Source organism: Pocillopora damicornis, chromosome 3, assembly GCF_964200805.1.
Source record: "Pocillopora damicornis chromosome 3, jaPocDami1.2, whole genome shotgun sequence".
In the NCBI taxonomy this organism is placed as follows: domain Eukaryota; kingdom Metazoa; phylum Cnidaria; class Anthozoa; order Scleractinia; family Pocilloporidae; genus Pocillopora; species Pocillopora damicornis.
Genome location: NC_142672.1, coordinates 29305617 through 29318127, shown reverse-complemented (window position 1 = coordinate 29318127; position 12511 = coordinate 29305617). Strand labels below are relative to the sequence as shown.

General features: G+C 36.3%; 3 protein-coding genes and 1 non-coding gene across 4 annotated transcripts; 1 reads left to right on the top strand and 3 right to left on the bottom strand.

Moving 5' to 3' along the window:
* Positions 1-510: 510 nt before the first annotated feature.
* LOC113669898 (dual specificity protein phosphatase 14) lies at positions 511-4300 on the bottom strand. The gene is made up of 5 exons (XM_027185986.2): positions 4008-4300; positions 3742-3858; positions 2940-2997; positions 2220-2404; positions 511-1088 (listed from the first exon to the last, which is right to left on the bottom strand). The coding sequence occupies exons 1-5, from the start codon at positions 4138-4140 to the stop codon at positions 1039-1041; spliced, it is 543 nt and encodes a 180-aa protein (XP_027041787.2). The 5' UTR covers positions 4141-4300; the 3' UTR covers positions 511-1038.
* Positions 4301-5522: 1222 nt separating this feature from the next.
* On the bottom strand, positions 5523-9231 carry LOC113669907 (large ribosomal subunit protein eL32). The gene is made up of 4 exons (XM_027185994.2): positions 9192-9231; positions 8501-8595; positions 7479-7631; positions 5523-5741 (listed from the first exon to the last, which is right to left on the bottom strand). The coding sequence occupies exons 2-4, from the start codon at positions 8588-8590 to the stop codon at positions 5583-5585; spliced, it is 402 nt and encodes a 133-aa protein (XP_027041795.2). The 5' UTR covers positions 8591-8595; positions 9192-9231; the 3' UTR covers positions 5523-5582.
* On the bottom strand, positions 6405-6615 carry LOC113669914 (small nucleolar RNA SNORA81). Its single transcript, XR_003446125.2, has one exon. It is a non-coding gene; the product is annotated as a small nucleolar RNA SNORA81 (small nucleolar RNA).
* A 493-nt stretch (positions 9232-9724) lies between the features above and the next one.
* LOC113669883 (S-phase kinase-associated protein 2) lies at positions 9725-11696 on the top strand. Its single transcript, XM_027185962.2, has 2 exons — positions 9725-10164; positions 10519-11696. Exons 1-2 carry the CDS (start codon positions 9863-9865, stop codon positions 11642-11644), a joined length of 1428 nt encoding a protein of 475 aa, XP_027041763.2. The 5' UTR covers positions 9725-9862; the 3' UTR covers positions 11645-11696.
* The last annotated feature ends 815 nt before the right edge of the window (positions 11697-12511 follow it).

The window sequence follows — 12511 nt, the reverse complement described above, 5'->3', positions numbered from 1 at the left end:
GTGATCATGAAAGACCGCTAATAGTAACTTTTATCATTATTGTTATTATTATTAGCAGTAGTAGTAGTACTACTACTACTACTACTACTATTAAAACAAAGGTGGACATTTTTTCTAATTAGTTTGTAACTTAATAATTTTAATAAAAAATAATTCATTGTATTGTAGAATTTTAGACATGAAAGTTATTATCAGTTATTAACAAGACAGTTTTCTATAAAACATATTCAAATCACGAGGGAATAAATGCCACTATTATTTTTAAATTTGAACAAAATTTTTACTATTAGTATTTTAATAACAGCAATAATAGTAATAATAGGGGGGATTACATTAAGATTTCATTGTATAAGGTACGCGTGCAATGAAAATTGCACGCGTACCTTGTGCACAAGTGAAAATTGCATGCATTCCTAAACCCAACCTCTGTCATTGGTTCCCTTTCCAGCCTCTCCAGAATATAACTTCATGCCTCTCTAAAAATAGAGTTCATCAAATACAAGAAGAACGGACTTATGTCACATTTATTAAGCCACCAGTATTTCATTATACAGAATAAAACTATTGAACAACCAATCACGAATGTATCACTAAATTTTCATTAAGCTCTATCATGTACAACTGGTTTTATACGCATTCTCATGCATACATGAATATGCCTTAGGTGCATTTTTTCTTCATCTTGTGTGGATGTGGTTGGGTGCCCCCCCCCACCTTCTTGTATATTAGTATTAACCGGTATGTGCCCTGAAGGCTGCGGCTTTTGAACTGTTAAGTAATTTACTGTTTCAAATCCAGGAAACTGTACAGATTTGACCATTGCAATCTAAACACAGGTATGGTTTTCTAGCAAACCTTGAGAGTGTAAACAACTCCAAATCAACAATTGAGAAAAAAAAATTAAAACACAAAAGTACATGTATGGCCTCTCTAATTAGATAAGGGTACCAGGTTAATTCTGAACAAAATCAATATGAAACACCCTAATCATCTGCCCTTCTGTTCCTTGCAAGCTTTTAAAACCATCTTCTAAATTTGTCACCAAACCAAGTTGTTTGTTTCATCTTTATAGATATTGGGTATCAAACCTGATGAAGAAAATATCACCATATCATTAAGGTTGAAATAATTCATAACGTAAGAATTCCTTCAACAGAAACTTGTTTAAATTGACAAGTAGAACTTACTTATGCAGCAACAAAGTATTTAGATTTGTTTATAGGATCCTTTGGAGTTTACAGACTCAAGAACACCCAAAATTTAAGATTAACATTTTACCTCCCAGCAATAATTAGCAAGTAACTTCCCCTAAAGTATTTAAACATTATCCAGCAAATAGGTAATGAAAATACCCAAATTTATCAGGTGGAAGTTTTTATCTTGATCTAACACCACATTCTCGTACCTAATTTACAAGGAAATGTGTAGCAGCCAGAGAGGAGAATTGACAATCATGTCTTGGGATATAATGGGTAATATCATCACGTTTTTTCTAGTTTCTTGGTTAGTTGTAACATTTGTTGAGCTTCTACCATCATTTTGTAAATTTTTCAATATACTTGAAAAATTAAATCTGCTAAATTGTCAGTGTTTATAAAGGAAGTGCTACAAAGCAACTAATAGATAGGCAAAGCTGCTGTGACTGTTGTAATAGTTAGAAAAAATGTCAACCAAATTTGTCATTAACAGTATGTGCATACATAGGGTTAAACTATACAGAGTGAACTGTGAGGTAATGATTAAAAACAACTGAAGTCAGACAGAGTCAAAGCTTCAAATTGAAGCCAGTCATTCAAAGAAAATTAATTCATTAGTAATCACTTCCCAATCATGTTTTAATTAATTTTATTCATATGCTAAAGAGAAAAAAGAAAGATGTATTCATCTTGTAAATTAATGAAGATTAATTTAATGAAAAATGAAGTGTGTTAGTAGCAGATGAGTGAAAATACAAGCCGGGGTAGTTTTGGGTTGGGTTGCATAAAGAATGTCTGTAAAATCTTTTTAAAGGTCGTTCCAGTATACCAGAATCTGGCAAACCCTTTGACTAGCAACTTTTGACAGAGGCTGTCAATTCATGAGGTCAATGGGAAAAGCTATTGGAGGAAATATGTGTGATCAATTATCAAGTCACCCCTGTCACCTAGAGTTCCAAATAGCTGTAAAAAACATGTGTAGATTAAGCCTTATGGTATAAATCTAGTATAAACTATACACACCAAATTTGGATTCCACCATACTGATAGAGTTCTTCTGAAACAGCTTCTTCTCATACTCAACTAGATATTTCCAGAATCCAGCATTTGGTCTGACAAGAGGTCTCTTTTGCTTGACATATGCATGAGCATCAATCAGCTTCATCTTTTGATATTTCATCAAGTAAGCCAAGACCAAAGTTGCTGATCTGTAAAATACATGCTTGTTTATGAACTAGAAAATATTGTTTAATATGGTTTCCCATCTTATGTACTAACAATAACGAGGATAAAGAAATGTTGGCTACTACTAGATAATGTGCATACCACACCCTTTCACCTGGCTACATGTAATCTATTGCATATCTGAAGTCACCTCATTAATGATACAAATTTATGATAATAATAATAATGATAATTAATAAAAATAATAACAGTAATAATAATTATAATAATACTGTATCATTCAGCATGGATTAGGTTGCCTTTCCTTCCCGTACATGTACATTGATCTTTTGTTATTTATTTATTTTTTAATACATTTTTTGGGCTCAAGATGGGGTAAGAAGTCTCTTATGACCAATCATACAACTGAGTTGTATATGTGAATTGACCTCAGTAAAGAGTTTCAAAGCTGACACTTTTGAGCGTTAGACCTTCATCAGAGCAAAACAATGTTTGCTCTCACCTGCCTTAAAACTTAAGCCTTCGAGATTCCAAATGATACTTGAAAAAGAAATTCACCTGCTTACTCCTGCAATGCAATGGACGAGTACCTTTCCTCCTTCTCGTTGAACCTTTTCTACAACATGAGAAAAGTTGAAGAACATAAACTTACTGTCAACAAACCTTTTCCAGCTATAAAAAACATTTCGGGCAAAAGGAACATGTACAATCTTTTTTAAAAAAAAAAAAAAACTTTTTTTATAAACACACCCAGGCTGAGATTCAGTTAACCCTTTAACTCCCAGAAGTGATTAAAATGAAACTTCTTCCTGTAATATTCATACACTATTCAGCAAAAAGGTAATGAGAATATTCAAACTTATCAGATAGAAGCTGCTATCTTGATCAAGCACCAAGTTTTCACAACTAATTTACAAGGAAATGTGTAGCAGCTACAGGGGAGAATTAACAATCAGATCTTGGGAATTAAAGGGTTAAGAAGGTATTTATTTGCCCATTCTCTTTTTTTTTTTGCGAGAAGTATACATAAATGTAAACGAAACGTAAATCTGTGATCTAACAGGACCATTAACTCAAATACTTAGGGACATTTTGCTCTATATTAATTAACAATGTTGTTTTCTTATTGCACGGTACATTGAAGAACAACTCCGTCGATTTATTGAAATACGTTATGTACCACACAACTTTAAGAACAGGTTGAGAACGTTTTCTCGCTCAAGTCGACAAGAAAAAAAAAAGAAGAAGAAGACGAAGAACGTGCAGTCTAAGCCCCAAATTAGACGTTCTGATAAAAGAGAGTGTACATCACAACTTAGAGCGAGAGGATAGGCATGGAATAAAACTTGATTTAACTCACCAATTTTATCGGCCACTAGATCAAAATATATTCCGATGTTACAGATCGGGTTATCTTCTAGCTTTATCCTTATGCAAGTTATCGATTCATACGCCAATTCAGGCGATTCCAGTGCAGCTTAAAATAATGGATAATAGAAGACATGATATAAGTAAACATGCGCAGGATCAGTTAAGTTGTGGGCCATATCCAGCGCAAGGTGCAATACCCTCATGAAATAAATCCGGTATTAAGCTCGAATAAATTCGTATTTGGTCCATTCCTACCGCTGATGACGCATGTTATTCCATTTTCCTTGAGCAAATCTTCCATTTTCGCCGCAGCTAGCCCTCCAAGGTAAAGATAGTTTTTGATTTTCGCCATCTTGCCCAGAGGGCTACAATGCTTACCAGCCGACATTACGCCAGATCCCTCAATTACACAATAAGAGTAATCTTTGACATTCAGATGCGCATATTTGGCCGAGAAATTTCAACAGGCGGATAGAAGATTTCAAACCTTGGCGGAAGTCTTCATATTTTGGAAAACAAACAAAGCAGTAATAATCAGAGCAGAAACTGGGACTTGTTAGTCACGTGACTTGTGGAAGAACGTTGCCGAGAACCTTAATCAAGAAAATTTTCGTTTCACATCGACGCACTAACTAGGAAGAGACTGAACAAGATCTCCAGCATCTTTTCGAAGAGATTATCAGAAAAAAAAAAAGCAAGAAAACAAGTATTTCACAAAAATTTATTGAAGACAAAGGCAAAAATTCGAAAATTCAAACTAACACCAAATTTGCATTACGGACTACCTGGGGTTCATGTGGTGTGATTGTCCAACTGAATGTAGTTATAGCTTGATTTGCGTTTATATCCTGCCCTTCTGTGAAAGATATACTTGATCACGGGTCACGAGAAACCTTGCAAACTACCCAATTACTGCTAGGACTTAGCCTTATTTGTGTAGGGTGCAGAAATGGCTGTACTGGTATTCTTCTCACCTGTGTTAGGCTCTTAGTCAATGGAGAAAAGCAAGAAAGCGAGCATGAAAAACAGCATTTACCAGGGAAATAGCTGCATATGCCATTTTTAATATTCCTATGCTCATCTCCACTGACCAAGGGTATGAACAGGCTAACGTTCTTCCGAGATGGAATCCCGGTACTTAAACTGTTTAGCTCTTAAAGGAGATCAACATTGAACTCCTCCCTGATGTCCACTTTTATCCAGCTAACACGTAATGAGAACACTCAAACTTACCAGGTAGAGGTTATCTAACTCTCACAGTACATTCTTGTCACTAATTTACATGGAAACATGTGTGGCAGAATGGGAGAATTATTAGTCAGATCTTTGGGTTTAACCCTTTACACCCTAACATCAGTATGCATATTCTCCATACTGTTCTTTATACATTTCCTAAGGTCCTGTCAATGAGAATTAGCCTAACGATTCAGAGCTTCTGTAGTTGTTAATCATTTTCATTTTACTCATGACTCTAATTTGTGATTTAGGGGTGATATTGTAAGGAGAAATTAGATGCTGGTCACTCTTAGGGGTTAGGGGTTAAGAGGTGATGGTCTCTAGCAATTTGCAAAGTTTCCTGAACAGTTTTCTAAAACGCATTTATAAAACAAGCACAGAGAAGCACTGCAAAACACAGTGACTGGCACAAGATTACAACAAAGGGACTCACCCACAATTCAAAACTGGTGGACTTCTTGATCACCAGTCCAGTACATTACCCCAAAAAACTAACATGTCTCACATTCTTTGTTAGTAAAAAAAACAGCCAAATACATCCAAACAATGTCTTTATTTCTACACAAGTTGGTACAGTTCTCCATGCCTAAGTATCTACTCATTCTCTTCACTGCGCAGTCTTGCACTGGCATTTGTTATTTTAATGGCCAGCTGTTGTGCACGCTCCACTATTTCTTTCCTCTTCTTACTGGACACATTGTGTGCAATCTCTGCTGCATAGCTCTTATTGGCCATCAGGAGGACTTCTAGTTCCTGGTGAAATGGAAACAATAAATATAAATAAACAAAACATAAGAAAACAAAATAAAAGGGATGGCAGAGAAAGTCTAAGATGACTGCTGTTTGCTAATAACTAATGAAGAACAAAGGAAAACAAATCTGAGTCCCACCATGAAGAGAAGACCCAAATCTTAACATTTTTTTAACAGTGTGATCCTCAACCACTGAGCTACTCTGTGTATACTGGTCAATGAGAAGTTAGCTGGGTTTAAGTGCAACAAGCATCCTGTATTCAGTGATTACATCTTGATAAACTAAATAAATGTGACCCTCCATAGGAAAATGGACACTAACGCTTTTCCATGAAACAGTCTAGAAAAACGGTTGTAAACGGATAGTAAACAGCTAACTCGAGCGTTTAAACAGTTTAGTGTCCGTTTTCCCATGGAGGATCACAAATGTATTTTCAGAGTAGGAGCTGATTACATTAGTTTAAATAGTGCTTTAAGGTGTTGATCTGGGAAATATTTCAGGTATTTTTTTTTAACATTTCCAATTTTAGCTTACAAAAACTAGGAACAGTTTGACAAGGGTTGCACTTGTTAATGAATTAAATCCACTTCAACCAACCCAAAAATTCATGTAATCAGCCCTCTACTCACCAACAAAAAATGTAGATTAGAAATGATTGTAAGTAGTGTTGCAATATGGATTGAGAACCAAGAACACTGGACATTAAGAAAGAGGTCCTCTCCTGTCTCACCCATTAACATTGCCTCTCTCTCCTTCCTTTGACAACCATCACTGTCCTAACTACTCCAGTGATCACAACAGATCAATGGCTGGGCCATGAAATCTGAAGTGATCATGGTTTTAGTTCCAAGTGAGGTGCTTTTTAAAGGAAGGGTTTTTGTAATACTCATAGCTTGGTGTTAAACTGATGTCACAGCCATAACAGTTTAATTGAATCCTTATGTTTCTAGAAAATTTTGGGTAACTGGTTTGTGATAGAAATTAGGTAGCAAAATTTCATGCCTCCATGCTAAAATCTGAGCTATAAACATTCAGAATAGCCAGTGTGTTTTTCAGAGTAGACTATGAAATGCACCAGTTGCCGACTTTGACAAAGCTGGCTGAATGATCAGTATACATAAATGTACACATAGGAACTGAACATTCTACGTGTGTTTACACCACTACTGGAAACATCTAATTCAAGCAAACTAAAAACTAAGAAACAGTGGAAGAATGTATTGTAAAACATAGCCTTTTGGGAAGTATTCATAAGCTTAATCCATGAATTCACTATTTTTACATACACTTGGAAAAAGTAGGCATATGATTGCCATAAACTAAATGCAGTTAGAACATCTGTCAAAATCGTCAATCTATGTTGACCCCTTTCAATCTCTGACAAGAAACCAAATGGAAATTTCTCTTTATAATATCAGTACACCTACACACATAATAAAAATGAAAAGAAAAATATACCCAATTTTCAGGTAAAAATTTTTCAAAAAATTTGTGGCAGACAGTGCAGAGAAGTGATCTTGAGAATAGGAAAGCAAAGGAATAAACTCAATGTTCTAACTGTTCATTGAACATGGGAGATCAGAAAATTTCATGCAAACCATGAAAAATTTTGATGGCCTGACCTATTTTTTGTGTCTTTGTTTAAGGCTTTTTTTAATTCAGATGTGGAGAATGTTCTCTGGTTATTTATATTGTTCTCTTCCCACTAAATTCCTTAATATAAATTTCAGTTCTCACCTGGACATTGTGAATGACAAATTTTTTGAAGCCATCTGGCATAAGATGTCTAGTTTTCTTGTTGCTGCCATAGCCAATACTTGGCATTAAATATTGGCCTTTGAACCTTCTGCGCACTCTGTTGTCAATACCTTTTGGCTTACGCCAGCTTGGCTGAAAGCAAAAGCAAAATTTGTAGCATTCACTTAATATCATTATATTTCTAGTAGAAAGGAATGCAAAAAGACACCAACAGTCTCACTTAATTGCAAATTAAAAGTAGAGAAACAGTGAGGTTTCAGTTTCAAAGAGTCTGAGTGTTTTGAAGGAAACCAACTGGTCTTCAGAAAAATAAACTGCCAATGACAGAAGTGGTGATCCAACTGTAGTTTTGGATTTTTTTGTGTATAATGAACTACATGGACATCAGATTGGTCAGTACACCACAGACCAGTCAGAATCAAATCAAAGTGCTGACTGTGTTTTGAGTTTCATAGTAATAATTCCTTTACCAACTAGAAATTTTCCACATAAATAAAATGCAGGCATTTTGTTACATACAGTAAATGTACATTTTGGATTGAGATTCATACCATAGAACATTAAGAAAGAGGTCCTATATGCACCTCACCCAAACAAAATGAGTTTTTCTCCTTCCCTTGGACGACCACCACTTTCATTACAAAGCCAGTAGCAATAGGCTATGGTTTAAGTTCAGAGTGTGGTGCTTTTAAAGGGAAGGTAAATCTAAAACAATAAGTTGCAAGACATCATGTCTGTATTTGCCTTATGGAATTACTGCACAATGTTTATATCAAAATTACCCTCAATACCCAGCATTGTCTCTATTCTAGCTAATGTAAATCATACATTGAAAAGAAAGGTTTCTCAACCCCTTGGACTCTTAGAGTGACCAGCATCTAATTCCTCTTTAAAGTTATGCTGCTGAATCATTCATTTTCATTTATAAACCATGAGAATGAAGGAAGTGATTGCCATTCGGTTGGGATGTGAGGGGCTAAAACAAGTGAAATAATACAAACCTTCACTCTGAGAAATCGATCAGACTGATGTCTGATGAATCTCTTCTTCCTCTTTTTAATAATGCGAGGTTTATTTGCTGGCATAACCATCTTGGCTGAGAAAAATAATTAAACACAATGAAACGTTCAGGTTTATTTAAAAAAACTGATCGTATCAACTTCTTCAAGATACCATTAAACGCTTGCCTGTGAGCTGCCGAAATAATTCGCCAAGAAAGCGTACAATATAATGCTGGCAGAGCGCAAAAAAACCCCGCAGAACTAGCCGAACGAACACAAAATTTTAGAAAAAATATATACTTGAAGATGGCACTAGCTTCGAGTGAGTGACTGTGTCATGTGGAAGCTATCGACATCGCTCTAGACACGTTGGGAAAACAACAAAACGCCCTTTAATTTATCCCGATGATTGGACCAGGAGAAGCGTCCTTCTTATCTCCTTCGATCAATAAAAAGGATTCAGTGTTAAGCAGTGTAATTTCTAAATCCACTCGGGTTCTTTTCATGCATACTGGATTTCGCTGTAATTCAGAGCCCCGGATCATTCGCGTCGTTTTACATTACAACAAAGAGTTCCATTAAAAATATTTATACTAAAGCAATTTTCAAGAAATACGGTAGTAAATAGACATATTTTGATCTACTGATGTCTTGAAATGAAAGGAAATATGCTAAGATACAATTCGCTCACCTCACTCTATAAGACGAGCAGCAAAGAAAATAGCAAAGAGGCCATTGCAAGGTGCGCGGAGGCTCATGGAGCCGTTTCAAAGCCCGCCCACACTACCCTAGATAAGTTTTCCTTTTACGCATTTGAGGGTAGGGAGCCTAGTTACCATAACTTTGTCCAAAACGTTAAGAACAGGCCCGCAATGAGTGTGAAGAATAAAAGTCCTTCAAAGAAGACAAAACTATTAGGAGCAAACTGAGCAAAGATCGTTAGTTGACTATGTGCTTTCGATGTGATTCAAACGATGGCATCTCTTTCTGAAGTCCAGTGCATGACTTAACAAACGAATAAAACGCATTTGCTGACGCTCACAATTGAATTGTGAGTGTTGACAAAGGCGAATTCGTTTTCTTAAAATAAGAAAATCGATTGAAAAATCGAGAAAAACTGATAAAAAGAATTTAATATTCTTACATCCATCGGTTCCAAGTCCGCCATCTTCCGGAAAGGAAAAGAACATGCCAAACTTAACCTTGAAAGCAACTGATTTGCTCTACAATATCCTGGCTCGTGCTGAATTAAACCTTTGTTGACTTCACAGTAGTTAGCGAGCTTGTTTTTAATTGCCGCGCGCAAGTGGACAATTCTATTTGCTCACCTCACCAAGTTCACAAGAAATATTGTGGGCTAAAATGGCAACCAATCTGGTCGAAAAACTCCCAGAGTCCGTTTTGCTGAACATATTTCATCACCTTGCTTCTAAAGATCTAGGGCGCGTAGGAATGGTGTGTAAAAATTGGCACAGAATTGCTTTGGACTATTCGCTCTGGCAACATGTGGATTTACGTGGCCTAAGTCTTTGGAAAGAAAGCATAATATCATTGATCGAAAAGATATCTCCCTTTGTTTCTGTGGTGAACATCAGTGGATGCGGTTTTTCAGTTGCTTTTATAACTACTTTGGCAGAGAAATGTGTCAAGTTAAAAACCCTCAGGTAAATCTCTTTGTTGCGTCTTTTGGTTTTCGTAGTAGGAGGGCTTCAATAGGGTTAACCGATAGCCATAAAACGCGTTGTCACTAGCTGGTGATATTATAAAGATTGGTTCTTAAGAATAACTGATCAGTCCAATAAGGGAAAGCAAATCAGTCGATCGACGACAAAAACCACAACAACGATTTACTTTCTGCATTTTCTTACTCTGTTACATTAAATATTCAATTAAATTTCGCTAAATTAAAACCTCATAGATATCTATAGGAAATAGTAGATGAACTAGATATAGATATCTTTATAAGATGCAATTAAGAAAAGATTTCGTTTCAGTTGGTTTTTTTTTTTCTCTTTCAGTCTTCAGGGGGCATATTTTACAGACTTGGTTTATAACTTTCGCCTTTGCTGGAATTCTTTTAAAACCCTTGAAAACCTGGACGTTCGCTTTCTTGAAGGCCTTTGTTCTAACGTTTTCATAGAACACATCCATCTCTTTAGGAATATTCAAAGTCTTGGATTGGCAAATATTAATTCATCGGGAGAGCTGGAAAGAGTTTTTATGTCGCTGCACAATCTACGGATAGTTCATTTCCAGAATTGCCCCTCCTTAACAGATTCTAATATAGACACCCTGGCAGGTTCTTGTCCCAAACTAGAATCACTGTGTCTCACTGGATGTATTTACGTCAAGGGGTCCACTTTCCCACGTCTATTTGCCGAATGCAGAAACCTTCAAACTTTACTAATGAGTTGCACGAGATTGCAAAATAGCAACATTATGAAAACGGATTGGAGTAAGGCCAGTCTCACCGAGCTTGACTTTTCATACTGTTATGGAATTGGCGAGAGTGGGCTTATGGAAATGCTTCCCAAGTTGACAGATCTGAGGTATCTTCAGCTATCTTTTTGTGGTTGGGGTAGAGCTTTCAGCGACAATGTTATAAGCTCCATGTCAGAAATGAACTACCAACAACTCGAAATCCTCGATATTCACAGCAGCTTCAACATCACTGGCAAGACATTGTGCAAGTTCGCCGAAAGGTGTCCTCGTTTAACAAGTCTTTGTGTTGGAAGCGCAATCACTTCCTGCGAAGAGCTTAGATCGTTGCTGAAAAATTTAAGGAACTTAAAACATTTTTACATCACAAAGCAAGCCACGATCAAAACTGAAACTGTGTTCACCAATATTAAAAAATTTTGTCCGCGCATTGAAACTCTGGCCCTGTATAATTTCTACGCCATAAACAGGTATCGCGTCGAAAATGCTCTTGTTGAGCTCGTGGCAGCTTGCAAGTATTTGAAGGTTCTTTGCATTCGAGGAACTAACGTACCATTGAGAACCGAATTAGCACAACTCGCTGACAAAGTTAAGACTTGCACAAAACGAAACGATATTGAAATATCCCGAAGACCTTATTTTTTGTTGTCTGGAGCTAAGCTCTGTTTAGATAGTGCCCTCAAAAACTCAACACATTTGAATTAAACTTTGTACTTTTGTACTTTGTACTGAGATTAAAGAGCTTGGCCTCGATCCGCTGAGGTTGCATTGTAATGACTTTATAACTTACGAAAAACTGATTTACACTCACGGTTAGGCTGACAAAGAGCATGAGAAGAAACTACAGTATACCTCATGATCAGTCGGCAAAAAGGGAAAAAAAAGGAATAAACGCAATAATGAATGAATAAATGAACATGAAAGTGAGCACTTCAAAAATATCATCTATAGGCTTCTGTAGTAAAGCATGCTTTTGCAGTCGTTTTTGAAAACTATGAATAAAGGGGGTAAGTTTCTAAAGTGCTGCGTCGGTTGGAGAGTATAACAGGGTAATTTAGTATAATCTGAACTGAGTTGATAACGTAAATTGGGCACCGTAAAGAGTTTAAGGGTTTTTAAACTCTTTACGGCGCCCAATTTACGTTATCAACTCAGTTGAAAATGCTAAATTACCCTTTTATTTAGAAACTATGGTCAACAGTTGACCCCGCGGGAAAGGATTATTCAACTGGTCATTTTTACGCCGCGGTTTACCTCTGTCACTGAATCATTTCATTCACGTCGATCAATTATGGCGGCAGACTTTTACAAATAGGCTAGCTAACACCACATTTCTCGAAGCACCTTGACCTTGTTTTGTCGAGTAAATATCAATGTGGATGTTTTCAGAAGGACTGATGATTTTGAAGTGGGTTTAAAGTGCATGTTCACGAATGAGAGAACATGCGGACCTATATCTGTCCCGTGTTTTAAAAATGTCCCTTGTATCGTCATTCAGTTTTTGACAAATGTCATTTCCAGCAGAGTATACATCTTTGAGTGCTTTAAAAGTTATTTTCGTTTAAGACGCTG

What these genes read in the sequence shown, in the direction of transcription:
- LOC113669898 (XM_027185986.2), bottom strand. Translation starts at nt 4,140, where the DNA reads ATGTCGGCTGGTAAGCATTGTAGCCCTCTGGGCAAGATGGCGAAAATC. An exon ending in AATAACATGCGTCATCAGCG is followed by an intron (nt 3,859 to 4,007) that starts GTAGGAATGGAC and finishes CATTATTTTAAG; the next exon opens with CTGCACTGGAATCGCCTGAA. An exon ending in TCTAGTGGCCGATAAAATTG is followed by an intron (nt 2,998 to 3,741) that starts GTGAGTTAAATC and finishes CTCATGTTGTAG; the next exon opens with AAAAGGTTCAACGAGAAGGA.
- LOC113669907 (XM_027185994.2), bottom strand. Translation starts at nt 8,590, where the DNA reads ATGGTTATGCCAGCAAATAAACCTCGCATTATTAAAAAGAGGAAGAAG. An exon ending in ATCGATTTCTCAGAGTGAAG is followed by an intron (nt 7,632 to 8,500) that starts GTTTGTATTATT and finishes TTTTGCTTTCAG; the next exon opens with CCAAGCTGGCGTAAGCCAAA. An exon ending in TTGTCATTCACAATGTCCAG is followed by an intron (nt 5,742 to 7,478) that starts GTGAGAACTGAA and finishes CCATTTCACCAG; the next exon opens with GAACTAGAAGTCCTCCTGAT.
- LOC113669883 (XM_027185962.2), top strand. Translation starts at nt 9,863, where the DNA reads ATGGCAACCAATCTGGTCGAAAAACTCCCAGAGTCCGTTTTGCTGAAC. An exon ending in GTCAAGTTAAAAACCCTCAG is followed by an intron (nt 10,165 to 10,518) that starts GTAAATCTCTTT and finishes TTTCTCTTTCAG; the next exon opens with TCTTCAGGGGGCATATTTTA.